At 43.4% G+C, this 27,620-nt stretch overlaps 1 protein-coding gene across 2 annotated transcripts in view; it reads left to right on the forward strand.

Moving 5' to 3' along the window:
• ABCD3 (ATP binding cassette subfamily D member 3) overlaps positions 1-27,620 on the forward strand; it is a 68,235-nt gene that overhangs the window by 10,681 nt on the left and 29,934 nt on the right. The window contains exons 2-4 of one of the 2 annotated variants that reach the window (XM_032777871.2): positions 14,222-14,258; positions 21,225-21,323; positions 23,484-23,572. In XM_032777871.2, coding sequence (XP_032633762.1) covers positions 14,222-14,258; positions 21,225-21,323; positions 23,484-23,572 — 225 coding nt within the window. The remainder of the gene's footprint in view (positions 1-14,221; positions 14,259-21,224; positions 21,324-23,483; positions 23,573-27,620) is intronic. The other variant, XM_075067799.1, reaches the window with a different exon arrangement.

Genomic DNA, 27,620 nt, shown 5'->3' on the forward strand with positions numbered 1-27,620 from the left:
CTATATAAAGAAATGGCGATCTGCCCAGCCTGGATCCTAGTTCTGAATCTAAAAGAGATGAACTTGTAACCACAGGGAAACCTCACTTGTGGGTTTTGAAGGACTAAAAACCTACCAGAGCCCTAGGTTGGAGTTGAAGTGACCTCTGATAAGCTTTTTAGCATGTATGTAGATTGTTTTAATATTGTTTAACATATACTAAAACAAGATAATATTGTTTTAATATGTTTAATGCTTTTACCTTGAGAATAAATGTGCTGCTTAGAAGGATCTGTGTGTTTAACTTTACTGTGTATATAGTCGGTCATAGTGTTTGGAGAAAAAGCCAAGCTCAGGCACTGGCCTGTTTAGGCAGACTGGCTCGCTAGGGATATCACAGTGTAAATCAGGGAGCTGTGCAGCATTAAAATTTCCAGTGAGAAGGGAGTGAAACATAGGTCTCCATACAGGAGAAGGCTGGGAGATGGAAGCCTAAAGCAGGTACCCTTAGTGAACTGCAGAGGGGAAGTACAGGTGCAATTTCCCTGAAACTGAGACACTTGGTACACACACAAAATTACTGCTGGGGGAATTTTGTGCCACTGTGCAATGCAGAAATGAACTTTGTGAGTGCAAAATTCCCCCCCACCCCCCTCAATGAGATGCAGAGATTTTGGCTGCCACTAAGGTCCGCTTGACCTGGCCGAGCACAGCTCACAAATAGAAGATAAGGATGGGGTGGAGGAGGGAACTGGAGTATTCCTAGCAGCTGTGGTTCCTGGCACATGCTAAAGGAAGGAGGCGGCACTGCGCAAGAAACTCTGTGCAAGCCACATCAGATTGTTTCTCCCTCTGGATCCTTGGGCTCTGGGGGCGGGTAGAGGGCATGAGCATCTGGGCTGTGGGTGGGGGCCTGCAGCTGGCCTCTGGGGAGTAGAGGATGTGAATGTCTGGGTCGGGGAGTGGGGCGCAGCTGGTTTCGAGTGGGAGGGGATGAGAGTGTCTGGCCGCCGTCTGGGTTCTGACAGGGAGGGGGCAGAGAAATAAGGACTGGGCTGTCATAAGGGTTTCTTTAACTCTACTCCTGGGAGAACTTTTATGTGTATTGTTATAGACATTTGCTGACAGATATTTTGGAATAAATTACCAAAATAACTGAAAGTGGTGTGTTATATAGAGTTAATTTGACAAATATAATTTGCAGAATTTTGTAGAATTTTAAAATGTGCACAGAATTTTCAATTATTTGGCATACAATTCCCCTAGGAGTAAAAATTTAATTTTTCTATTCAAAAGTACAAAGCCACAGACACAAATTAAAAGGAATGCCACAATGTGCAAAGGAAACTGCAATTCTTGTAATCCATTTCTCTTCTTCTTCCCCTCCTCATGGTTAACAGCTGGATGTACAGCTGTACACTTTCAAGCCTGATACTCAAACTGTGGGACCATACCTAAGTTTTATGTATATTCCAATGCAGAAACAAAGGCAAGTTCCAAAACACACTTACAAATTCAGGAAGCGGTTTTTCCTCCTGTAAATATTTCAGAACCACTGTTTGCACAATACAATATTTAAGTGTTTGATCTACTTGGATAGTTTGGAAGTGAATATGGTTTTTCAGGGACATTGGAAACCTTTCAGCACTCATTTTCAGAGTTTTGTGAGTTGGTTTCTCATTGAAAAGGAAATCAGTTTCATGGAGTCAGGTTACTTTCTAAATGTAACTTATTTATTTATGCTGTATACACCAGTCCTTAAACAGAGTTGTCACAAACAGTGTGAAGGCAATTCCCTTTCAGAAATCTCAGTCCAAAAACTGATGCCTAGTTTGCAAGAAGCAACTGAAATATTGAGAACAGAGCAAACACTGTCACTGTTTGCAGCAGGCCTCCAAAATAACTTGCACCACAAAATTAACAACAATACATCCACCCCATCCTCAGCGTGTGCTCTGTTCGCATCTAAGAGAGAGAACTTGTAAGACTAGTAGCACCATCTGGTGAATCCTGCCATAATACTGTGTCCCTCTTCCTTGGCTCACAATCAATAACAATTACTCTACACACCATGCACTGTACCTCTTCCTGTGAACACTTCTGATTAATAGGAACATATTATAGTAGTGCACAAATCCAATATGTCAAGCAGTCCTTAAATGGTTAAAGTTTTAAAGACTAAACATCACCCAAATCAAACCACATAAACTAGGAAATACAGCATCATCCTGCAGAGGGCAGAGTTAAAGTTGTCTAGATGGCTGCAACACCCAGTATTGCAATAACTGTTGACTTTTTTTGTGGTGTGTCTGTTTGGGAAGGTGATTTGAGTAGTTGAGTATGGCTTTGTTCCATACTTCCTGATTTTTGTGGTTTTGAAGTGAGTGTTATTTGCCCTAAGCAACTGTAGCTGTACAGTACTTAATGACTTTGTTTGATGCTTTTGTCTGTTACCACCATTTATTTAATTATAGACATTTCTGTGGCACTCATCACAAAAATACCTGAACACCTCACAATAATTGTTTACATCCAAATTATGTCAAGAAGATAGATCTCTTCTTCCTTATCCATTTGACATTTCTCTATAGAGTAGAGTGAGGGTGAATTCCTTTTGTGTAGGTATAACTACTGCATAATTGTTGAGGGAAGTCTTTTTGTTTATATGTGTATTTTGTACCTTGCTTTGCAAATGGTGAGATTGTGGCTTGACTTGCGTGCAAGTTTGTTCCATAATTATAGACTCTTCATTGAGAATTCCCTTCTCTCTGCCACTGCCACAAGACATACTGTAAATTCCGCTTATTAGCAACTTCTCTGTTGCCAGCAAAAAGTTGCTATTATCCAGCAGTTACTAATAAACGGAAGGCCAGTTTGCAAGGCACCAGGTAGGGAGGGAAGCGCTGCGATGTGCCTTCCTTGGCTGCAGTCCAGCAAACTTGCTTGTGGAAGGACAGCAGCAGGGAGTGGCACTGCAGCCTGGATGTAGAGCAGGGGTAGGCAACCTATGGCAGGCAAAGGCAGCACGCGAGCTGATTTTCAGTGGCACTCACACTGCCCGGGTCCTGGCCGCTGGTCCAGGGGGCTCTTCATTTTAATTTAATTTTAAATGAAGCTTCTTAAACATTTTAAAACCCTTATTTACTTTACATACAACAATAGTTTAGTTATATATTATAGACTAGGGGACGACAACCTTTCAGAAGCGGTGTGCCGAGTCTTCACTCTAATTTAAGGTTTCACTCTAATTTAAGGTTTCACATGCCAGTAATACATTTTAATATTTTTTAGAAGGTCTATATATTATATAACTAAACTATTGTTGTATTGTAAAATAAGGTTTTCAAAATGTTTAAGAAGCATCATTTAAAATGAAATTAAAATGTTGAGCTTGTGCCGCCGACCCGCTCAGCCCGCTGCTGGTCTGGAGTTCTGTTCACCTAGGTCAGCAGTGGGCTGAGCGAGACCTGCGGATGGGACCCCGGCTGGCAAGATTCCGTCAGCCAGAACCCCAGACCAGCAGCAGACTGTGCGGGGCTGGCAGCCAGGACCCAGAGGGCTGGAGTCAGGGCTGGAGGTGTCAGGGCAGAGGGGGGCTAGGTATGGGTGGGGGTGCCAGAATCAGGGTTGGGGGGGGGGTGAAGGAGTCAAGCAGAGGGCTGAGTGTGTATGAGGGAGGTACAGGGTTCAAGGCAGCGGCCTTGGGGTTGTGCGGGGCTCAGGGCAGAGGGTGAGAGAGGTGTGTGTGTGTGTAGGGGGGTGTTGGGCTCAGGGCAGAGGGCTGGATGACTGCCCCCTTAAGAACTCCCAGCCCCGTTGCTCCTTGTCCCCTGATTACCCCCTCCTGGGACCCCTGCCCCCAACTGCCCCTCAGGACCCCACCTCCTATCTAAGCCTCCCTGTTCCCTGTCCCCGGACTGGACCCACCTCTTATCCAACACCCCCAGCCATGGGCCCTTTACCTTGAGGCTCCATGCAGAGCCAGGCACGCTGCCCCGTGGGAGAGCACAACCCCGGCCCTCAGAGCGCTGCGCGCGGTGGCGGCAGAGCTCCAGTTGAGCCGGGAGCCTGAGTCAAATGCTGCCCCGCGGGAGCACGCAGCCCCAACCCCCAGAGCACTGCGTGCGGCGGCAGGGCTCCAGAGGAGGGAAGAAGGAGATGGGGCAGCAGCTTGCTGCCCTCAGCCCGGCGCTCCAGCCCAGGAGCGCGGACCCCGCAGCTTGCTGCACCAGGAGAGTGGGGCCATTTGCCCACCCCGTACGCACGGCTATTCTTCTGCTCCCTGCCCCCGTGCGGGGAGCAGAGGGCAGAGGAGAACGGGCCGGGCTGGGCAGGATTTTTAATGGCATGCTGGAGTCCCGGCAGGCTCCAGCATGCCATTAAAAATTGGCTCGCTTGCCGTCTTTGGCATGCGTGCCATAGGTTGCTGACCCCCGTTATAGACTTATAGAAAGAGACCTTCTAAAAACGTTAAAATGTATTACTGGCATGCAAAACCTTAAATTAGAGTGAATTAATGAAGACTCGGCACACTGCTTCTGAAAGGTTGCTGATGCCTGATGTAGAGGCTTTCTACAGGAGTGGAAGTATGGGACATTTGGGAGGGCTGCACCATTCTTCCTCTGCACTCTCCAGGAATCGGGATTCAGGATGTCCCAGCAATTCCTTCTCTAGGTACAGTTCCCCAGTGAGATGCAGCCCAGGCTGTGCAGAGGGAGGTGCCACACAGCTCCAGCTTCTGGGCTGCAGCTCCTTATCTCCCATGCAGTCCCTGTGTGTGCAAGCTGATTTCCAGTGCTGCAGCCCCAGAAGGAAGTGCTGGAATGGGTTGAGCACTGGCCACAGGCAAGTTTGCAGGGTGACGGCCAGGGAAGGTGCATGCCAACACTTCATTCCCAGGCTGCAGCCCCGCAAACCTGCATGCTTGGCACATCCCAGTGCTTCCTTCTCTGGCTGGAGCCTTGCAAACCTGCCTGCAAGTGGGGTGTTTGTTCCAAAAAATGTTAGTAAGTAACATGCCATTGCCAATATCCAAATCCCTTTGATGTTAAAGTCAGTGGGACTGGATTGGTTCCGGGCAAAGTGTTGCTATTAATTGGAAGTTATTAGTATCCTGGTGGCTCTTCTGGTGGAAAATTTTTTCAAAGAGGAAAGTTTTGTAGGATTTCCTAAAGAGTGTCAGTTTGTATGATCTCCTGTAGAAACTTGTTCAATAATTGGATCCCCTTCATCAAGAATGCTCTGTCCTAGATTTGTGCTTCATCCTGGGCTTTTTGATCGGCATTGTCCCAGAGGAGTGTAGGTATTAATGTGGTTCTTAGATCAAAATTAAGTCTTTGATGTAGCTGGGGCTTGATCCACTTATTATTTTGAAAATTAAGATCAATGTCTTAGGCCTGGTCTACACTATGACTTTAGGTCACATTTAGCGGTGTTACCTCGATTTAGCCCTGGACCTGTCCACACAACGAAGCCCTTTTTTCGACTTGAAGGGCTCTTTAAATCGATTTCCTTACTCCACCTCCAACGAGGGGATTAACGTTGAAATCAGCCTTGCAGGGTTGAATTTGGGGTAGTATGGACGCAATATGACAGTATTGGCCTCCGGGAGCTATCCCAGAGTGCTCCATTGTGACTGCACTGGATAGCACTCTCAAATCAGATGCACTGGCCAAGTAGACAGGAAAAGGCCTGCGAACTTTTGAATTTCATTTCCTGTTTGGCCAGCGTTTCAAGCTGATCAGCACAGGTGACCATGCAGAGCTCATGCAGAGCTCACCAGCATGATGTGCACGTTGCTGCGGCACCTTGCCCGGCCCATACTTTGTGAAAAGTCTAAGACCATGTCTTTGTTCTCATCACTCTCGTCACCGCGCTGCCATCGCCGCCTCCACCTGGTTTTGCGTGAAACAATTGTCTGCCATTGCTCTGATGGAGGGAGGGGCAACTGATGACGTGGCTTCCAGGGAATTAAAATCAACAAAAGAGGTGGCTTTGCATCAAGGAGAAACACAAACAACTGTCACACAGAATGGGCCCCTCAAGGATTGAACTCAAAACCCTGGGTTTAGCAGGCTGTTGATTTCACAAAAAAATAGGATCAATTTCTTGTTTTGATCCACTCCGTCTATCTTTTACATCTTAGGCAGGCAGCAGATGGTTCAGTACGACTGCTAGCCATCATCATCTCCTGGCTGCTCAACAGAAGATGGGAATGACCTGGCTGAGTCACTCCTGTGTCTGCCCAGGCACCCTGACCAACCTCACCAAGGTCGACTAAAAGAGCACCCAGGAATACGACGACGATAGCTACCAGTCGTAATGCACCGTCTGCTGCCAAAAGGCAATGAGCTGCTGCTGTGAAGAAATGCAGTCCCACGTCTGCCAGCACCCAAGAGATGTACGGTGAGCTGAGCAGGCTCCATGCTTGCCGTGGTATGGTGTCTGCTTTGGTAACCCAGACAATTGTCTTGCGCCTTTTTTCCTACTATTGCTTTCACAGAGGGAGGGAGAGGGGGGCCTGACAACCCGCAACGCTAGTTTTGCCCCATCAGGCATTGGGATCTCAACCGAGAATACCAATGGATGGCGGAGACTGCAGGAACTGTGGGATAGCTACCCACAGTGAACATTCTGGAAGTTGATGCTAGCCTCGGTACTGTGGACGCAGTCTGCCGACTTAATGCACTTAGAGCATTTTGTGTGGGGAGACACACAATCGACTATGAAAAAGGATTTTTAAAAAAACGACTTCTATAAATTTGACCTAATTTCGTAGTATAGACATACCCTTAAACTAGCATCAGAAGCTGACTGGCAGGGACTTGAGCTGTAGGGTAGTACTTGCTGCTAACACGTAAAGTGCATAGTGATAAACCTAACACTTCTCTTTGAATAGTGTCCCATGTACACAATGACATGATGGGACCAAATTCTGTAGAAAGAATGAATAATATTGCTGTGGTTCTTCAGAATTCTATCTCTGCAGATTACGCTTTGTTCCCTCCCTTACAAAAAATTCCCAATTATTGCTCACAGTTGAAAATACTCATTGATTGAAAAATTAGTCAATGATTTTCAATAGTGGACTTTTTTCATTATGTTCTTCAGATGGCTCATGTCAGTTGGCCTTCGCTGTCAGTGTTGTCCGTGTAACCTTGCTCAAACCTCCTTTTCTTCCATCCTCTCCCTGGGAAGTGGGGAAGTTTGTAGTAGGCTTCATCTCCCTGCCTGCTTTGGCTGGTGTATTGGTATTCAGGCAGCCCACCTGGACATCCTACTCTTCCGCTACTTCCTGGCTGCAAATTGAATTAAATCTTTGGCTCCCTGACATACTGCTACCTGGTTGGCTCAATTGAACTGTGCAGGAAGCATGCCTGTAATAGCACCCTCCCGTGGGGAAAAGTGTAGGACAAGAAGCAGCTGCAAGCAAATTGAGGCAAGGCAAGTAGATGGCAACCAACTATTTGTTTTCTTGGCTATAGCAAAATGTCAAATACTACAAAAATACTGAATTCTGTGGCATCTTGGAAAATACCAAATTCCAGACAGTGTCCATAGGGCCTGACTGAGATGAATGGGGCATTTCACACCTTTCAGAGCTACATGAGTTTTTGTGTAGAATGACATTATGGCCATATCTACACTTAGTAGCTTACAGCGGCACAGCTGTACTGATACAGCTATGCTGCCTTAAGAGCGCTTGTGTAACTGTGTTATGTCGACAGGAGAGAGGTCTCCCATCGACATAATGAAACATAGCACTATACACACGAGCACTTATGTCAGCAAAACTTTTGTTGCTCATGGGTGTTAAAAAACATCCCTGAGTGACAAAAGTTTTGCAGACCTAAGTGCTAGTGTAGACATGATCTGTGTCTACACTTAAACGCTACAACAGCACAGCAGCAACGCTTCAGTGTGGACACTTACAGCAATAGGAAGGGTTCTCCTATCACTGCAGTTAATCTGGCTTTCCGAGAGCCTGTTACTGGGTCAATGGAAGAATTCTTCTATTGACCTAGTGCTGTCTACATGGTGGAGTTAGGTTGTCTTAACTATACTGCTAGGGTGTGGATTTTTCACATCCCTGAGCAACACAGCTGGGTTGACTTAACTTTTCTGTGTAGACTGGCCCTGAGGCAGATGTCATATAAAAATTTATGATCAGGTCACCTTTTCAAGGTTATCTCTGCAACTGTTCTGAGTCATTAGAGTTCAGTTAAAAAAAAAAAAAACCTAAGAAATTTTCATAGAAAAATACTAAAGTAAGTGAGCATTAGGATTGCAAAGTCAAGCATTAAAAATTGTTGTGCAATCGTTTCATAAAACTACCTGCTGTTCCAGGTACAGGCGAATCACGTTATTGTAAAAGTTAGGAAAGGCCACAATTGAGTCTCCTGGCATATATGCCTTATGGTACAATCTTTGTTTGCATGTTCACATAGTTTTTGTTTTTTTGTTGAACTTGCAGTCTTCATTCTTTCAGTATAACTCTTTGGCTGAGCAAAGCAAGGTCCTAAATTCAATGTGATGGCACTTGTCTTTCTGTTTGTAAGGTATTAACTTTTGAATGCTGCTTCTGGTTAATGAGCAGCTGTACCTTGGAATTAAACACAACAAATCCTGCATCTTTCCAGAGGGTTAGACTAGGGGCTTGTCTCCACTTGCTGTGGATCAATGCTGCGGTGATCGATTCACTGAGGGGAAAGACCTGCTAAATCGACTGCCGATGGCTCTCCTGTTGACTCTGGTACTCCACCAGAATGAAAAGCATAAGGTAAGTTGATGGGAGAGTTTCTCTCGTCAACCTAGCATAATGTAGATGCTGCAATAAGTTGAACTAAGGTAGCGAGAGTCAACATACCTTATTCACATAGCTGGAGTTGCGTAACTTAGGTCGACTTAGCCCCATAGTGTAGACCTACCTAGATGATCCTTACAATCCCTACTATCCCTATGGTTCTGTGGTTCCAAAACTTCATGGAATTAAAGAAATCAATGGCCAGAACCCTGTTGATTTTAGTGAAAACTAGAGAAACTGAAAAGGGGAAATGAGGGACACATAGAGCCCCTTGCATCTTGTTGGCAGCACCAGCATCTTCAGGCACCTCTGTAATTGTCTCTAGAGCAGGGGTTCCCAAATGGCTAACCAAGACCACTGGGAGCTGCGAGTGGCTGTATCTGCGAATGCTCAGATAAACAAAGCGTCTCGCGGCCCACTGGGGCTTATCCTGAATAAGCCGTGAACCAAGTTTGGGAACCCCTGCTATAGAGCAAAGATCATGTTGATGACAGCCATTAACACATTCCAGCATAAAAATACCCCCCCCCCCCGCCACCATGGAAGCTCTGGACAGCCTCCTATTACAGTTTTAAATGTTGACACCCCAAAAGACTTATCTCCCATACAGAAAGAAACGAAAATGGTGGGAGGAAAGGGGGAAATGCGGAGGACACAGAACCTGTGGTTGGGGAAGGGGGGCAGCAGGGAAGCATGCAGAGCTCTGGCATGGAAGGGAAATGGCTGATAATGGTGCAGGGGAGAGACAGAGCTCCTGCATGAGTGGGGAATGTGGGGGTACACAAAGCCCTTGGAATGTGGGGGGCAGAGATGAGAAGGGGCACACCGAGCACTTGGCATGGAGGGGGCAGGAGTGGATCAGAGTGCATCCATGAAATAAAAGTGGATGGGAGGGTGGCACCTGGGGATCTTGTGGTAGGGAATGGAGGAATGCAAGAAGCCACTGGTGTGCCATTTGCTTGGCCTACAGAAGCTACAACAAGTTCATGTTCTTCCATCAGGACACTTTATTTACATCACCATCACAATTTTACTCCCATCCAAATCTTTTGGGAATTTTCTGCTCCCTGCCCAATTTCACTGTTAGTATGCTTCCAGCCTCAGTGCTGGGGGCAACTGAACTAATAATCTGCTCTCTGGGTACCCCTTAGATGGCCCTTACACCTGAACAGTCATTTTCACTTACACTGGATAACACACTGCTTAGTTTACATGAGCATCTAAGGCCAGGTCTACACTGCGACTTTAAATCGGTTTAATGGCCGATATACCGATTTAACGCTGTATCCGTTTACACGACGTCGTCATTAATATCGAGTTAAACGGCTCCTTAAATCGATTTCGGAACTCCTCCCAAACGAGAGGAGTAGCGCTAAATTCGATAGTGATAACTCGGATTAGGGTTCATGTGGACGGAAATCGACGTTATTGGCCTCCGGGCGGCATCCCAGAGTGCAGCACTGACCGCTCTGGACAGCAATCTGAACTCGGATGCAGCGGGCAGGTAAACAGGAAAAGCCCCGCGAACTTTTGAATTACATTTCCTGCTTGCCCAGCGTGGAGCTCTGATCAGCACGGCTGGCGATGCAGTTTGAAATCGAAAAAGAGCTCCAGCATAGACCGTACGGGAGATACTAGGTCTGATCGCTGTATGGGGAGACAAATCTGTTGTATCCAGCTCCGTTACAGAACACGAAATGCCAAAGCGTTTGAATAAAAAACTCCAGGATACACAGCGCTGTGTGACAAGCGTAACGGGAAGCCAGAGACTCAAATGGACGCTCATGAAGGGAGGGAGGGGGTACTGAGGACTCCAGCTATCCCACAGTCCACAGCAGTCTCTGAAAATTATTTGCATTCTTGGCTGAGCTCCCAATGTCTGTAGGTTCAAACACAGTGTCTGGCGTGGTTCAGGGAACAGCTCCTCAGTTTATTTCCCCCCACCACCACGTGAAAAAAAAAAAGGAAAAGATTGCTGTGCTATGGCGTTTGCTCAATGCACTCCGCGAAAAAGGCGCCAAAGGGTTGTCTGCTGCCTTCACAAAGGGAGGGGTGAGGCTGTACCCAGCACCACCCGGGGCAGTGTTTTCTGCCCCATCAGGCACTGTGCTCTCAACACGGAAGTGGGAACTATGGGATAGCTGAGGAACAGCTACCCACAGTGCACCGCTCCTGAAATCGATGGTAGCTTTGGACCATGGACGCAAACAATCGATTTCGGGATCCCACTGTGGACGCGCTAAACCGATTTTATTAGATCTGTTTTGTAATATCGGTTTAAGCTAATTCGAAATAATCGTGCAGTGTAGACGTACCCTAAGTGTGTGACCCTCTTTGTATGGAAGAGAGAGGCCTGGAATAGTGGAGAACTGAATCTTTTTTTCTAAACCCAAATATACTTGGTTACAATATAATACAGTGTTGCTCACAGCCACCAGTCTTGCTAGCTGATTTCGAGGGTGTTCTTTGGCCTTTTAACACGTAACCACGGTTTCCACAGAAAGCTTTACAATAGGATAATGGAATCTGGATTAGTGCCAGTGTGTACCAAGCTGAAAAAATGAGGCTCTTAAGGTGGGGAAAACAAAGAAACAAAGCAAACCCTATAGCAATCAGCCTTTAGAAGTAAGTTTATATCAAACATTCTGTGACACAGCTTTTTATCATCAACAGAATGCCCTTATAGCTAAGACATACAACTTTTACTAGGTAGAATGACAATAGATTCACTTATTAGTTTGACAGTCATTAGTTTCTTTCTGTTATGTAATAAAATTTACATTTCTCTGGGTTTTTTCGTTGTAGAGGTTGATTATAAAACAAGCATTTCCTCCTCATTGCTGTAATGTTCGTGGCATGCATGACTTGTGAAACACTGAACCTTAAATTACCATTGCTTCATCTCTCCTAATTGTGCGACTGTGTCAGTGGACCAGCAGAGCCTTCCAAGTGTAGACCTCTCCTCGCTCTCCCTGCTCCACTTTGCAGGTCTCCTCTTTCATCACCTTTGTTCTTTCTTTCCCTTTTCCTCCTTTCCTCCTACCTCCTCCCCTTTTTTGTAGTTCAGTCTCTTCTTTCTTCTGATTGGGCCATGACGCACATGGATCCTTCCAGTAGGGATTTGTTACAACTTACACTTCGTTCTGGGCCCTTTTTCAGTGCTGTCAGAACAGAGCCTTCAGGTGCAAGTGTTGGAGGAGCATGCTGTTGCCGTGGCAGAATGGTTGGACATATTATAGGCACTTTAGTAGCCACCCAGCGCAGACATTGGTGCTCCTGCTTGTGCCTGCCTTCCTCTTTTTGCCTGCTACATCTTGGGTTCCTGAGCTGCCATCTGCAACTGCCTGCTGTTACAGCCTCAGGGCTTCTGCTAAAAACGTATTTTGGAACTAATGCATTTTTTGAGAGAACTTAATGTGGGTATGCTCTAAACTTTTGCATGTTTAAATGTTCCATTTATTCTGTGTGCTTTCTGAATGCTTACCATTTTTCTTCCTTTCCAGTGATTCATTGTTCTCATATGCAAAAGTAGTCTGTTCTAGAAATATGGGAGAGGGAGTGGCTTAGAACTCCTAATTAATGGCAGTTATTAAACAAGTTTTTCTTTAACTGTTTTGACAGTCAGGGGACAAGGAGCAGGGAGGGTTGGGAGTTCTGACGGGGGCAGTTGGGGTAGGAAGTGGGAGGGTATGCATGGGGGCAGGGCTAGGAAAGGGCTCTTCCCTCTGTTTGTTGAAATATGGTAACCCTAGGTGAGGGGGGAGCTGGGGGGCTCATGGGGACTGGCACCTGCATACATCCACTGCAGCCTGCAGGAGCCCCCTGGGGGGCACCCGGCCACAGCCTGGGCAGGAGGGGTGGGGGGGTGTCACGGCTGCTGCCTGCTAGCGGAACCACCCCCTTTGCAGGGCTGCTGCCCCCCTGCACCGCACCGGCTTCTCCATGGCTGGGGCTCACTGTTGCCGCAAGCGAGACTCTCTGGCTCTCCGGTGCCTCCGGAAGGCGGCTCCTCCCTGCTGAGCTGCTTGCAGCAGCCCAAACCTGGCAAAGCCAGTGAGTGGGCTTGGGGCGGGGGCCACTGGGGTGCAGTAGAGAGGGCTACAGGGGGACTGTGCACCCTTCAGGGGAGTTCAGGGAGCGAGGAGGGGGGGAACTTGGTCTGGGGAGCAGTCCCTGGGCACAGCTGGCCCCTGGGATCTATAAAAAGTCTTTGTGATTTGCTCCTCAATGAACTGATGTGCAGGGGGGGGCGCAAGGTGGAAGTTTCACCTAGGGCGCAAAATATCCTTGCACCGGCCCTGCCCCAGGGGGTGCATGCACCCCAGGTTAACATCCACTGCACTAAACTGATAAGATCTGCATTTTAATTTAATTTTAAATGAAGCTTCTTAAACATTTTTAAAAACTTGTTTACTTTACATACAACAATAGTTTATAGACTTACAGAGAGAGACCTTCTAAAAACGTTGAAATGTATTACCGGCACGCGAAACCTTAACTTAGAGTGAATAAATGAAGACTCGGCACAGCACTTCTGAAAGGTTGCTGACTCCTGGTATAGAAAACAACATATAGCATAAAGTCTCGGGATTAAGTATCTTACTGTCACTTAGACTGAAAAAACTTGTAATGTTTCTGTTAAATACATAGTTTTGAGAAGAAGAGAGGTCTTGTGGCTAAGGCAGTGGTTTAGAACTAAGAAAATAGGAGTTCAGTTCCCAGCTCTGTCAGAGACTTTCTGTGTGTAAACCACTTAAGCTTTCTGTGCCTCAATTTCCTCTCTATAAAATGGAGGATGAGAATGCTTCCCATCCCTTAAGGGTATTCATAACATGATATCCATTCATATATGTAGGGTACTCAAATACAATAGTGATGGGAGTCCCAGGTAAATGCCTAGATCAATGTTCTCCAATAATACAGTGGTAAATACTTTAAGATGTACAGGTATGAATATGGAAAACTAATGGAAACGTGCTTAGAATCTTTGAAATCTGGACTAATAGAGTCCGCAAATCAGTCCATGGTTTTTGGTAATTATATACAAGAAATTAAAGGATTATGGTCTAGTGTTCTTTGAAGTGATGAATCAGGCTTGTATAACATAGGCAAAAACATAATCCTCTTAATCTTTTTAAAGATTATAGTATCAGGTGAGAATTCTCACTGATTGTTTAGTTCTACTATATGCCTAAATATAAACAAAATGACCAGAAATTCTGAACTAGATTTGGTACAGGTGCCTGAATTGTACTTACAGTTCTCAGATTTCATAAGATGTTTTACTGTTCAGTGTATGTACTGTACCATATAGATGCAATGTCTTTCCTGAGAATCCCTTTGTTCTGTTAGAACTTTCTAAAGAGGCCAAGATATTGCAAAATTAAGTACCAAAAAATGTTAGACAAAAGCTAAGTAAAATCCTTTTTTCCTCCACAGTAAGAAAAATGAAAAACCAACATTGCAGAATAATGAGGTAATTATTTGTCTTTTTATTTTATTTTAAATAATATCAATAAAATGTGGTTTAGATTTAATTAATCCTCTTCTTTCCAAAATTGAGTTTCTTGTATTCTTTTTTTTCAAATCTGAGCTATAGTGGTTGTAGAACTAATGCAGCTAAGAAGGATGCATAGGTTTGCGGTGGTTGGTTTCTAGATTTGAGTACTGGATTGTGATTTAAAAAAAAAAAAAAGTATAGAAGCTTCCTTTTGTAACAAGGGAAAAACACAAAGCATTTTATAAGTGTAATAAATAAAGTGGGTACGTTTTGAAAGCACCAGGCTTCAGTGTCTTCAAATTCTTTAAAGGTTACTTTCCAAAGGAAAAAAAAAATATAGCCTTGTGCCTTTTTGGTTTTGTCATGGTATATGATCAAGGCCTGAAAGAGTGGGCTGGTTTGTTTTTGTTTGTTTATTTGTCTGTGGTCTTTCTTCAGATGTTCAGGTCTTGTGTGCTTGGGAATACTTCATGATCACTGAAGGAATTATCATAATAAAAGGAAAACTGAGAGAGGAAGGAGATGTTTAGCCACTCTAGAATTTTAATGCCTCTTAAATTTTTGTGCTTTAACATTTGGAGGAAGGACATCTTACAGATTCAGCATGCCTGCCCCTTAATAATAGGCCAAGGTAGTCTGTTCTAGAAATATGGGAAAAAGAGTCTGATAAGTGACAGTTTTGGCAAAGAGCTCTGAATTCTGGCCTAGGCTAGAGATGTTGCATGGAATAACTAAATGAATTTTAAATCAATCAACCTATAGCAGTGCAAAGCCTTAATGTAAAAGCACATAGTGTTTTAAATTCTGTTTAAATAAATTTCTCTTAAGTTGCTCGATCAGTTTAATTGTATTTTTACAACTTTTTCAAATGTGAATCAGCCCTGATATGTAAAGAAAGTACACAAGTAAAACTGTGGAATACCAGATTTGGCCTTCTTGATTTTTTATTTTTTTTAAGAAGGTGTTTTTAAGGGTGATGGCGGGGGGAGTGAGAGACGGACGGAGGACAACCCTCTTCAGGCTGTTAATACAGTATTCAGCAGCAGGAGCCATAGGGCCCCCCCCCCCCCCCCCCCCGTCCCCCCAGTCCCCAAAGGACATTTAGATAGTTCTTTAACAAAATATAGGTCTGTAATATTGGAGCCTCTTTATCTTTAGAGGCTGAGACATGCATTGTTTAGTTCCAAGATCATCCTGTGCCCTAAGACAAGATAATTTTTTAAACTATACTATTTCAGTATTTTTTCATTGTGTAACAGATAATTTAGCTATAGCAAAGGAATGGCTAGAAAGATTCAGGGCCCAGTCCTGCTGAATTAACTACAATGGGAGCAGGGTCCAACCTCTTTGTTCCTGTGAATAAATCTTATGATGTGAGAAAATGCCTTTGCTGTTGATAGCTAGGGACAGATCTTAGTCTTGTTTACATTGGTGTAAATCTAGTGTAATGCCATTGACCTGATGAAGTTACTGCATTATCATATCACAGTAACCAATAGAAGAATCAGGACCATTTTGTGGGGTAGAAACAGATTGTAAAATCATGACCTTTTACAGACATTGTTAACCACTGTTACAAGTTTGGCCACATTGCTTGTAACAACCACTGCCTATAAACTTCATATACTGGCATTAGTTGACTGGAATAATTCATTTGATGTTTGAAGTGATCATTGGTATTATTTTTTTTTTTTCAATTTTCAGTGTGGAAACTAGAGTCAAATCTGACATAATTATAATCCTTTTTTCAAAAGGATTCAACTTTTTTGGGTTTCTTTTAAAAAAAAAAAAAATGTACCTTTTAAAGCCAAAATTTGTTTGCATTTGATCTTAAAGTACAATATAAAATGAGTTTTCAAAGTAGCGTTAGGCTTACTGAGTAAATGTCAGAACTAGGCTGCTTTATGATGCATAAAAAAGGCTTGAAATTTTTTTTCTGCTTGCTTTTAATATTAGAAATTCATATCCTTTCTAGTTTGGAAAGAGACTCTGTGACTGGAGACCTAGTGCAACTGACATTTTATGAACAAAGCAAGTGAAAGTTAGGGCAGGGAAGTGATATTTTAGTCACTGTTTGATTGGCTTTTTTATTAACAATGTATTTAATTTCAGTTACTAACACTTTAGTGAGAAGGTATGTGCAAGATTTTATTCCTTCCCTTCAATTAGTAGTGAGAGCTCATGATAAACATGATCTAGCACGTTCTCCACCAGAACCAGAGGAGATGGGGCTTGACATTTCTGATAGTTCTAAACTGAAAAGTAAGCACACAAAATAAACAAAACAAAATAAAAAACAACGTTGGTGTTCCTTTCCTACATTATAAAGAAGCAAAAAAGAGCACAAGCCTAATTTTAAGAGAGATTTTTTGCAGGTCACCTTTAATTTTTTTTTTAATGTGTTTTAATCAGTGTTCCCTCTAATTTTTCCCACCCTTGTGCAGAATGAATTTTATGTGCACCAATATGGAGATGTGTCACACATCTCCTTCATATTGGTGCACATAACAAAATTCATGTGGTGGAGGTGAGGCTGAGAGGTGTGGAGTGTGGGAGGGGGCTCAGGGCTGGGGCAGAGGGTTGGGTGCAAGGGTGTGAGGGCTCCAGCTGAGGGTGCAGGCTCTGGGGTGGGGCCTGGAATGAGGTGCAGGAGGGTGCTCCGGGAGGGCTACAACAGAGAGAGAGGATTCCCCCCAGCGTGCTCTCCCTGCAGCAGCAGCACCTGGGGCGGGAGGGTGGGGAAACGGCACCTCTTTCCCTTGTGGCAGCTCTGGGGCTGCAGGATAGGCATCGGGGGAAGTCAAGGGAGGGGGTAGGGTGCCCCTCCCCCAACCGGTCCCCAGGCGGGTTCCCTGAGTGCCTGCATGGCGCTAAATAGACTGGCGCAGTTTACAGAAACTTAGGCTGTAATAGTTTCCAGAACAATTAAGCAGCTTTGCACAAAAAGCAATTTTCACATATACTTTCTGCAACATAGTCGTAGGCCTGTGTACAGTAGAGAAATTTATCATGCTAAAAAGTGTATGTTTGCTGTGGCATGTTTGTAACGTGTTCTGCATCCACATGTAAATACTCTCAAACAGTTGAGTAAATGTGCTAAATACCATTTGGACTGTACTTGTTTACAGCAAGACTGAATACAATGCGTGAACTATTGTAAGTGATGGTATGGATACAGGCTACCTGAAGTTCAAGTAACCCTTTTAATGCTTTAGTGCACCACTGTCTTTTTGAAGTCTGCAGAATGTCTTGTTCCTGGAAACTGTGTTGGGAACTGTGAGATGGGTATCCAGAGCAGGTTGCAAGTGGCACAGTTTAGATCAGTGCTAATGTGGATGTGATGCAAACCTGCAAGAGCTGTTTAAAATGATAGTGCATGGCTAGTATGGGCACAATGAACTGTTTGTATGTGATGCCATCAGTTCAGTTACAAACTGTTGAATTCTAGAGAGTAGAGAATGCCTGAGAGTTTGGTCAAGCCAGTGGTCCAAGATAAATGTTCATTGCTAGAATTTCTTGTTGCCTAATCTGTTGTCTGTTCACTGCATTTGTAAGCATGATCTTGCAAACATTTGTGTGCATGTTTAAATTCATGCACCGCAGTACCCCCATTGACTTTAGTGGGGTATCTTGCATATAAGAGTGTGCAGAACCTTACTGTTAAAGTAACTCCTCACTTGAAGTCGTAGTTATAGTCCTGAAAAATGAAACGATGTTAAATGAATCCAGTTTTCCCATAAGATTTAATGTAAATGTTGGGGGTTAGGTGCCAAGGAATTTTTTTGGGGGGCAGACAAAAGGCATTATATAGTGTATAGTACTGTACTGTACTGTGGTTGGGAAATGCCCCTAGCTTACCCCATACAGGCACAGCCCTCTGCAGACAAGGGCACTAGGAAGCACTTTCTCAGCGGCAGCTTCCCTGGAGAAGAACAGGTGCTGACTTTGCCGGGGATGCTCCAGGCCTGCCTCTTCCTGGCCTCCCTCCACTCCAGGCCCACCTCTTCCCATCCCCACTCCACCTCATCTCCAGAGCACACTGCATTGCCTCTTCCCCCCACCCCCCGAAAGTCCTAAGTGCCACCAGACGGCTGTTGGGCAACACTTAGGACTTTCTGGAAAGGAGGGGGAGGAGCAGAGACATGACACTTCCCCGCTCATCCCCCTCCCTCCCAGCACTTCTCTGCCACTAAAGAGCTGTTTGGCAGCGCTTAGAGGGAGAGGAGCGGAGATGCAGCACTTCCCTGCTCCTCCCCGACCCTCCAAGAAAGTCTTAAGCGCCACCAAACAGTTCTTGGTGGTGGGGAAAGTGCTGGGAGGAAGGGGGATGAGGCAGAGAAGAGAACTTGTGCAATGCTCCATTGTAAAGTCACTGCTCTTCTACAGAATCTGACAAGCAGTGGAAAGAGCAGGCAGCCAAACAATGTTATAAGGGAGCATTGCACAACTTTAAAGGAGCATGTTCCCTAATTGAACAGCTACGTAACTCTGAAACAACATGAAGCAGGAGGAAGTTAAGTGAGAAGTTACTGTGCTATATTTGCTTGTCTTTTAGATTTGTTGTTAATTTAGGTGAAAATATTTTATTACTATGACTAAAATTGATCCCATCCTTATAATATTTTTTCTTCATGATTTAAATAAGCCTAAGTGAGGTTTTTTTTATATAGAGACTTAAAATTTAATTGCAGTTTTCTGTCATACCCTCTTAAAAGGTTGAAAATTGTTTATTTTCCAAATGGCTGCCGTTCTACATTTGACAAACCTACTTTTTACTCAGTTCTGATGAGTCTTAAAATGAGCCTTTCGTCAGTATCTTTGTTCTATATCATCTGTCTTAAGGTAACTTAAAAAAATAGGGTTCAGAGTGGTAGCCGTGTTAGTCTGTGTTAACAAAAACACAAGGAGACCTTGTGGTACCTAGACACTAACAAATTTATTTGGGCATAAGCTTTCATGGGCTAGAACCCCTTCATCAGATGCAATGGAGTGGAAAATGTATAACAGGTATAAATACACAGCACATGAAAGGATGGGAGTTGCCTTACAAGTGGAGGTCAGTCTAGTGGACAGTCAATTAACAGTGGATACCAAGGGAGGAAAATCACTTTTGTAGTGGTAATGAGTGGCCCATTTCAAACAGTTGACAAGAAGGTGTTAGTAACAGTAGGGGAAATTAGTAATGGGGGAATTAGGCTTAGGTTTTGTAATGACCAAGCATTACCAGTTTTTATCAGGCCTAATATGATAGTATCCAGTTGCAAATAGGAATCCAGTTTCTGCAGTTTCACGTTTGGAGTCTGTTTTTTATGTTTTGTTTCTGAAATGAATGCCAACTTTTGAGGTCTGTTATTGAGTGACCAGGGAGACTGAAGGTGTTCTTTCTACTGTTTTGAGATGTTATAATTCTGGTGGTCAGATTGGTGTTCCATGTTATCGTTTTCCGTAGAGACAGTCTGTTTTGGCACAATCGTACATGCAGAAGGCATTGCTGGCACATGATGGGAATAGCATATGGTAGATGTGCAGCGTGAACGAGCCCCTGAGGTGGGCTGATGTGGTTAGGTCCTATGATGTGTCCCTGGCAAAGACTATGTGGACAAGAAAGGGCACTGGTGTGCAGGGTTGGTTACCTGCTACTTGTATGTCCATTCCATACATCTGATGAAGTGGGCTTAGCCCATGAAAGTTGTGCGCCAAATAACATTTGGTAGTTTCACAAGTGCCACAGAGGACTTCTCGTGTTTTTTAAGCATATAAGGTAAGCGATCTGATGCTAACAGAGCCCACTGTGACACGGATTAGTATGACCTGAACACTGTTTTTCCTCTCACTCCTTGAGGAGAGGAATGTATGGGTGATGGGCGCAAGGCAATGGATACAGTAAAGTGCTGAGAACAGGTATGTTAGCCCCAGGCTTAAACAAATCCTAGGACTGTGGAACCAAACAAAAATGGCAGTTGCTCCAGGTTAATCAAGGCACCTGAGCAAAATTAAGACTTTCTACGAAGGCAAGTGGATATAACGTATTTAATTAGAACACCTGCAGCCAATCAGGGCAGGCTAATCAGGCGCCCTACGTTTAAATAAGGAGCTCACCCCAGTCAGGCAGGGAGGAGCCAGAGGAGAAGGAGTGCAGTGAAAAGGGGAAAAGGCCCTTTTTGGGAAAGGGCCAAAAGAAGCGTGGAAAAAAAGTTAAACTGGCTGGAGGATTTAGGAGACAAGCATTATTCAGACATCAGGAGGAAGATCGCTGTGTGAGGATAAAGAAGGGTTTTTGGAGAGGCCATGGGGAAGTAGCCCATGGGAGTTGTAGCTGTCATGCAGCTGTTACAGGAGGTACTATAGACAGCTGCAATCCACAGGGCCCTGGGCTGGAACCCGGAGTAGAGGGCGGGCCCAGGTTCCCCCCAAACCTCCCAACTCCTGATCAGACACAGGAGGAGTTGACCCAGACTGTGGGGAAGATCACTGAGGTGAGCAAATCTGCCAAGAAGCGCAGGACCCACCAAGGTAGAGGAGGAACTTTGTCACAATATTTTTAAAAAATACTACATGATCAAAAGGTTAATGTCTGAATCTAGCAATTTTGAGATGACAAATTTAAGGTCTATAGTATCTGATAGAACTACTTTTATTAATATTACAATAGCATTCATAGATACCATAACGAGTTACTGTTATGGCTTATGGTCTGCATTGCTTGTATCTATCTAGTTTAGTTTTTTATTACTCTTAACGTAAATAGGTATTGAACTACAATTTTGTAATCCTGGCATGTAATTAAGGTATGTTGTAACATAACTTAATTACAGAGAAATGTCAAGATCCTGCACAAGGCAACTTGTTCATAATTTGGATGGGGAAAAGGTCATATTTGCTGCTCGTAACAATTTAATTTAATACAAAATTTTCTTGTCCCATGTTATCCATGCTATGCAGAAAGAAGGAAAGAAAGAGCGAGCAGTTGTGGACAAAGTGTTCGTTGCAAGAATTTGTCGAATCCTGAAAATAATGGTCCCTAGAACATTTTGTAAAGAGGTAAGCATTGCCATCTGGTTACAAATAAAAATGATCCAATTTCTTAATCATGTAGCTTTTTGTAGTAGTCATAGGTCTGAAAACATAAATACTTTGATTGCTCTCTTTCTTGTGCTAGACTAGAAAAATAGCATGACATTAGTGGCACATTAAAAAAAAATCATGGTTTTGGATTAAATTTTAGAAATTCAAGTTCACAAGTAGATAATTTTAAAATTAAATAGCTATCTAGTCTGATAGTTATAATATAGGCCATGGAACAGGGGTTCTCAAACTGGGAGTCGGGACCCCTCAGGGAGTCGCAAGGTTATTGTATGGGGGGGTCGCAAGCTGTCAACCTCCACCCCAAACGCCGCTTTGCCTCCAGCATTTATAATGGTGTTAAATATATTAAAAAAGTACTTTAAATTTATAAAAGAGGTCACACTCAGAGGATTGCTATGGGAAAGGGGTCACCAGTAAAAAAAAAAAAAAAAGTTTGAGAGCCACTGCCATAGAACTTCGCTTAGTAATTCCTGCATTGAGCCCAATAACTTGTGGTTGAGCTGTAGAGTATCTTTTAGAAGGACAGCTAGTGTTGATTTACTATATATGATGGAGAATTGATTATCTTTCTTGGTGATTTCTCCCGGAGGTTAATAACCCTCATTGTGAATCGTGATTTAGCTTTTGGTGGCCAAGTTCCACCTACTAAAGAGCCATTTTGGCCAAAATCAATGAATGTCTTCGTAGGAAAACTGCTCAAACTAGAATTTTCAAGATAAAATTCTCTGCTGTATGCACCAACCGTGGGTCACCATACCCCAAACTTGTATATTCTGTAAGCATCTGGAGATATTTTTGGAATGAGAGAATGAGTTGAACTCTGAACGCAAGTTCTGATGTACAGGCATTAGAGGCTCATTACGGATTGCATTGTTTGGCTTTCTAGGCTGAAAAGTTGCCCCTGAATCTTAAATTTGGTACATGAGTTTGTTCCTTAGCATGTCTACACTTTCTCTCCATTTGTTAGAATACTTGTCATGTGCGGTGTACAGTTCTCAGTGGGTAAATACGTAAAGATCTGTGTTTGTTGCAGAAGTAACGGATTCTGTGACCTCTGTGACTTCTGCAGCAGCCTGGTGTGGCTGGCCCAGGAGCCGCCTGAGCAGCTCAGGCAGCCCTTGGGCCAGGCACGCTGGCTGCTTCCGGGGCAGTCTCGGCTCCCACCCCTACCTTAGCAGCAGGAGTTGGGGCGGGGGGGGGGGCCCTCAGGGCTGGGGATTGGGGTGCAGGGCAGTGCTTACGGGGTGGGAGAGGGTTCCCCAGAAGGTCGACAGAAACTTCCCTCCCTCAGCTCCTATCTCCACATGCTACCTTTGCCTGCAGGCACCGCCCCTGTAGCTTCCCTTGGCCGTGGTTCCCAGCCAATGGGAGCTGCAGAACTGGGGCTTGGAGCGGAGCGGAGGCAGCACATGGAGCTAGGAGCTGGGGTTGCCGCTTCCCAGGAGCTGGGTAGGGAACCTGTCCCAGACCCACCAACCCTCCCTCCCCAGCACCTGCTGCACCGCCCAAGCACCTGTGGCCCCTCCCCGGGCTGTGTCCCACTCCCCAGGCCACGCCCCTCTTCCCAGCGCCCATATGCCTCCCCACCCCCCGAGCAACTGTATGCCCCCCCGGGCCGCACCCCCCATTCCAGCATCCGCAGCGCTTCCCTTGACTGCACCCCCCCAAGCACCCATGCCGCTCCTCAGGTCACCAGCCACAGCACCCCCCCAAGCCTCGCCCCCCTCCCCCCAGTTTTAGTCAAGGGTATATACAGTAAAAGTCATGAACAGGTCACGGGCCATGAATTTGTGTTTAGTGCCCGTGACCTGTCCATGACTTTTACTAAAAATACCCATGACTAAAATGTAACTTTATGTATATGTAATAAACCATATTAGTATTTAGAATGCAGAAAAGTAACCTCTTGTACAAAAGAGATCTTCCTGATAAGAAGTATAGTAACAGACTTTTGTTATAGAAAACATGTGTTAGAATCTGACCTATAAAGTAAGCAAAGTGTTTCCCTTAACAAGGAGTAGATGATTTCCACCTTCCCAATTTTCCATTAGGTTATTTTAATTTTTGTATTGTCATTACTAAACATTGATTAATTGCTTGCTTGTTTTGTATTAGACAGGTTATTTGATACTTATTGCCGTTATGCTGATAGTGCGCACATATTGTGATATTTGGATGATTCAAAATGGAACAGTTATTGAAAGGTACCTGTAAATTATTTAAGTAGCTACTTTTAAATATTGTCTCGTTTCTCATATACAATGATAGGATGATGATTGTGGAAGAAAATCCTGTTATAAATACGAACTGTCTAAGCCAAATAATATGAACTGCCATGATATATGAATATCTGCAACTCTGATTAAATGGTAATATTTTAAAAAGAAAAACATAAAACGATACATATAGGATCCTACAAATGTAGGACTGGAAGGGACCTTGAGAGGTCATCTAGTCCAGTTCCCTGTGCTGAGGCAGGGCAAGGACGCCTAGACAGGTGTTTGTCTAATCTTTCCTGAAGAGCCTCCCGCAAGGGTGATTCCACAATCTGTCTTGGAAGCCTAGTCCAGTGCTTAACTATCATTAGTTAGAAAGTTTTTCCTAATATCTAAGCTAAGGCCATGTCTACACTACCACTTATGTCAGCAAAACTTATGTCGCTCAGGGGTGTGTCATAGCTACTTCCATTCATTTAGGTGGGTTTATGATTTCGACGGGAGCGCTCTCTCCCATTGGCATAGAGTGGCTACATAACCAATCTTACACTGGCGCAGCTGCATCAATACGGCTGTGCTGCTGTAAGTTTGCTAGTGTAGACTTGGCCTAAATCTGCACTGCTGTAAATTAAGCTGAGTACTTCTTGTCCTGCCTTCAGTGGATGTGGCGAGTAATTGATCACCATCCTCTTTATAACAGCTCATAACATATTGGAAAATTGTTAGGTTCCACCCAGTCTTCTTTTTTCAAGATTGAACATGTCCCCTTTTTTTAACCTTTCCTCAGAAGTCAGGTTTTCTAAATCTCTTATTTTTATTGCTCTCTGCTGGGGACACACTCACTTTCCTTAAGGATGGTACCCAGAGTTGGACTCAGTATTCCAGTTGAGGCCTCACCAGTGCTGAATAGAATGTGACAGTTACCTGATGTGTCTTACATACAACACTCCTGCTAATACATCTCAGAATATTAGCCTTTTCTGCAGCTGCACATTGTTCACACTCATTCAACTTGTGATCTACTGTAGCCCCCAGATCCTTTTCAGCAATGCTATCACCTAGCTTGTTGGTCCTAATTTTGTAGCTGTGATTTTTATTTTTTTTTTCTTCCTAGATATAGTACTTTGTACTTGTCTTTATTGAATTTCATCTTGTTGGTTTCAGACCAATTCTCCAATTTGTCAAGGTTGTTTTGATTTCTAATCCAGTCTAGTCCTCTAAAGGTCTAGGAAGCCTCCCAGCTTGGTGTCAGCTGCAAATTTTATAAGAGTACTCTCCACTCCATTATCTAAGAAATTGATAAAAATATTGACTGGTACTAGACCCAGCACAGACCCCCACTGTATGTGTTCCCCCAGTTTAACTTGTGGGGTGGAAAGAAGATTTGATTTTTTTTTTTTTTAAATCTGAGTTACATGATTCTAAAGTGGGATGCATTTTTTAAAATTGAAGTTAGCTCTTTCATACTGTAGATATTATCAGTCCCTCTTGTTTTCTGGATAGTGGGGTCTTTGAGGGCACTATCGGCTCATGAGATAGAAATCAACTGTTCCTACAGAGAGCAATCCATAATATAATACTGCTGTAGTGTTCCCTATAGTAGATGGAAAAAGTCAGTTTTCTTGTTGCACTTCTGTAGTAATGTATTTTGCAGTGCTTTTGACATGTGTAGTTATGCAGTCATTAAAGCAACATTATTTTCTATGTTATCTACATCCACTAAAGGCAAGACAAGAATTAATGGGATTAACATGCAGCAAGGGAGATTTAGGTTAAGTATTAGGAAAAACTGTCTAACTATAAGGATCATGAAGCTCTGAAATAGACTTCCAAGGGAGGTTTGGAATCCCCATCATTGGAGGTTCTTAAGGAAAGGTTGGACAAACACCTGTCAGGGATGGTCTAGGTTTACTTGGTCCTGCCTCAGCGCAGGATGCTATAGACTTCTTGAGGTCTGTTTCAGCATTACATTTCTTTGGTTCTATAATCAGAAATATATATATAGAGAGAGAGAGAGAGTGAGTTGAATTATGTACAGTGTTGTTTTTCTTGCACTGCAATCATAAGTAAGAAATTCTATTTTACATTTATAGTTTCAATCCCACTTGGTAAACAGTTGTTGAAAATAGTAGCATGCACATGCTCTACTGATGCTAAATGTTTGATAATTGATGCAGTTCTGAAACAGTTTGCTTTTGATCTTAAATATGTTTTGCCATAATAGATTTATTTTCAACAATTTCAGCTAATTAAAAAAAATCTCCATTGCTTCTATGTTTTCCTATTTGTTTTTGCTTCAAAATCTGTGTTTATTGTGATATTTAAATTAAATGGTGTGGATTCTTCCTTCTTGCCTGCCATCTCTCTGAAAATAAAAATCTATATTTAATCTTTCTCAACAAACAGATGTAGAAAAATAAATCTTGATTCTAAATGTAGTTTAAATGCTTACCTAAAAATAAATTTGCAATTCTCACATGGATTTAATACAACATGTATTCTTTTTGATGAATTAAATAGATGCCCCTCATTTAATTTCATCCTCTTGTCACCTTTCATATCTATTTTCCTTTCTAAACTGTCTACGAAGGCAACAGTGATAATTTTTATTAAAAGTAAAGATATGAAGAATCCAAATGGGTCCTTCATTGTTCTTCCCAATGGTGTGCACTATCTCAAAGCCTCCAATCCTAATGTTATAGTGTCAGGGAAACTATTATAAAGAATAGCTTCCCTCCAACAGTTATGTCAACATAAAGAATGGGATAGGTTCTAGTACAGTGTCATCATGAAGGTGAATCTTTTATTTCTTATATATTTTTGTTAGAGACCATTTTTATACCTTAATTTTTAACTGCTTGTTGTGTGAAGGTTGTTTTGTTTTTATTTTTTAACATTAGAAATAGTCAGTGGTTGCTTCCTCTCTTTGGGGTTGATTGTTAAAGATTTATTTTACAGTCCTTAAGAGTGCTATAAATTCCTTAAAACATAGATGAGATTCCTGCTCTGGAGTTTGCAATCTAACGTTACCCCCTGCATGAGGGTAAGAACGTGGACTCTTTTTCAAAGACACCATAATAGAGGCTGTCATGGTATCTTTCCCCAATCTGAACCTTAGAGTTCAAAAAAAAAATGGGGTAGCAGCATGAATTCCTCTAAGCTTAATTACCAGCCTAGATCTGATAAGCTACCACCAATCAGGATTTGGAGTGCCTGATAAACTCTGGTCTCCCCAAAACCTTCCCTGGGGACCCCAAGACCCAAATTCCTTGAGTCTCACAACAAAGGGGAATAAACCATTTCCCTTCCCCCTCCTTTCTTCCTCCCAGATCTTTCCCACCCTGGGTACACCAGGAGATGACCGTGCTTTAAACTCCTTGAATCACAACACAGAGAAATTAGGTTTCTCCTCTCCCTTCTCCCCCCCGCCAGGCTTTTCCTCCCTGGGTATCCTGGAGAGATACAGTGATTCAAACTTCTTGAATCTTAAAACAGAGGGATTCCACCTCCACCCCTCCCCTCTTCTCCTCACCCAGAGGCAATACAGATTCAAGCTCCGTGAATTTAAAACAAAGAGGAAATTTACCTTCCCCCCCAACAATACCTTAGCATTAACAAGGGATAACAAATTAATTAGGTCTTTAAAAAGAAAGAGTAAAGATAATCACTGTAAATTCAAGATGGAATATTACAGGGTCTTTCAGCTTATAGAAAATGGAGAAAAAGCCTCCTCCAGCAAAAATACAATTTAAAATACTTTTAGCCAAATACTTATTAAAACTTTACCAGCCAGATACACATTTGCAAATAAAGAAAAACAATTAAAAAGACTAAAGCCGCCTTTATTTTGATACTTACTAAAATTAGAACAGAGGAGATTGTTTTAGAAAGATTGGAGGAATCTGCTTACGTCTGGTCCCTCTGAGACCCCAGAGAGAACATACACACAGAACAAAACAAACACACAAGCTTCCCTCCACCCAGATTGAAGTTCTCTGGCCTGATGGTCCTTGGTTCAGGTGTTGTTGTTACCTTA

Source organism: Chelonoidis abingdonii, chromosome 7 (genome assembly GCF_003597395.2).
Source record: "Chelonoidis abingdonii isolate Lonesome George chromosome 7, CheloAbing_2.0, whole genome shotgun sequence".
Lineage (NCBI taxonomy): Eukaryota > Metazoa > Chordata > Testudines > Testudinidae > Chelonoidis > Chelonoidis abingdonii.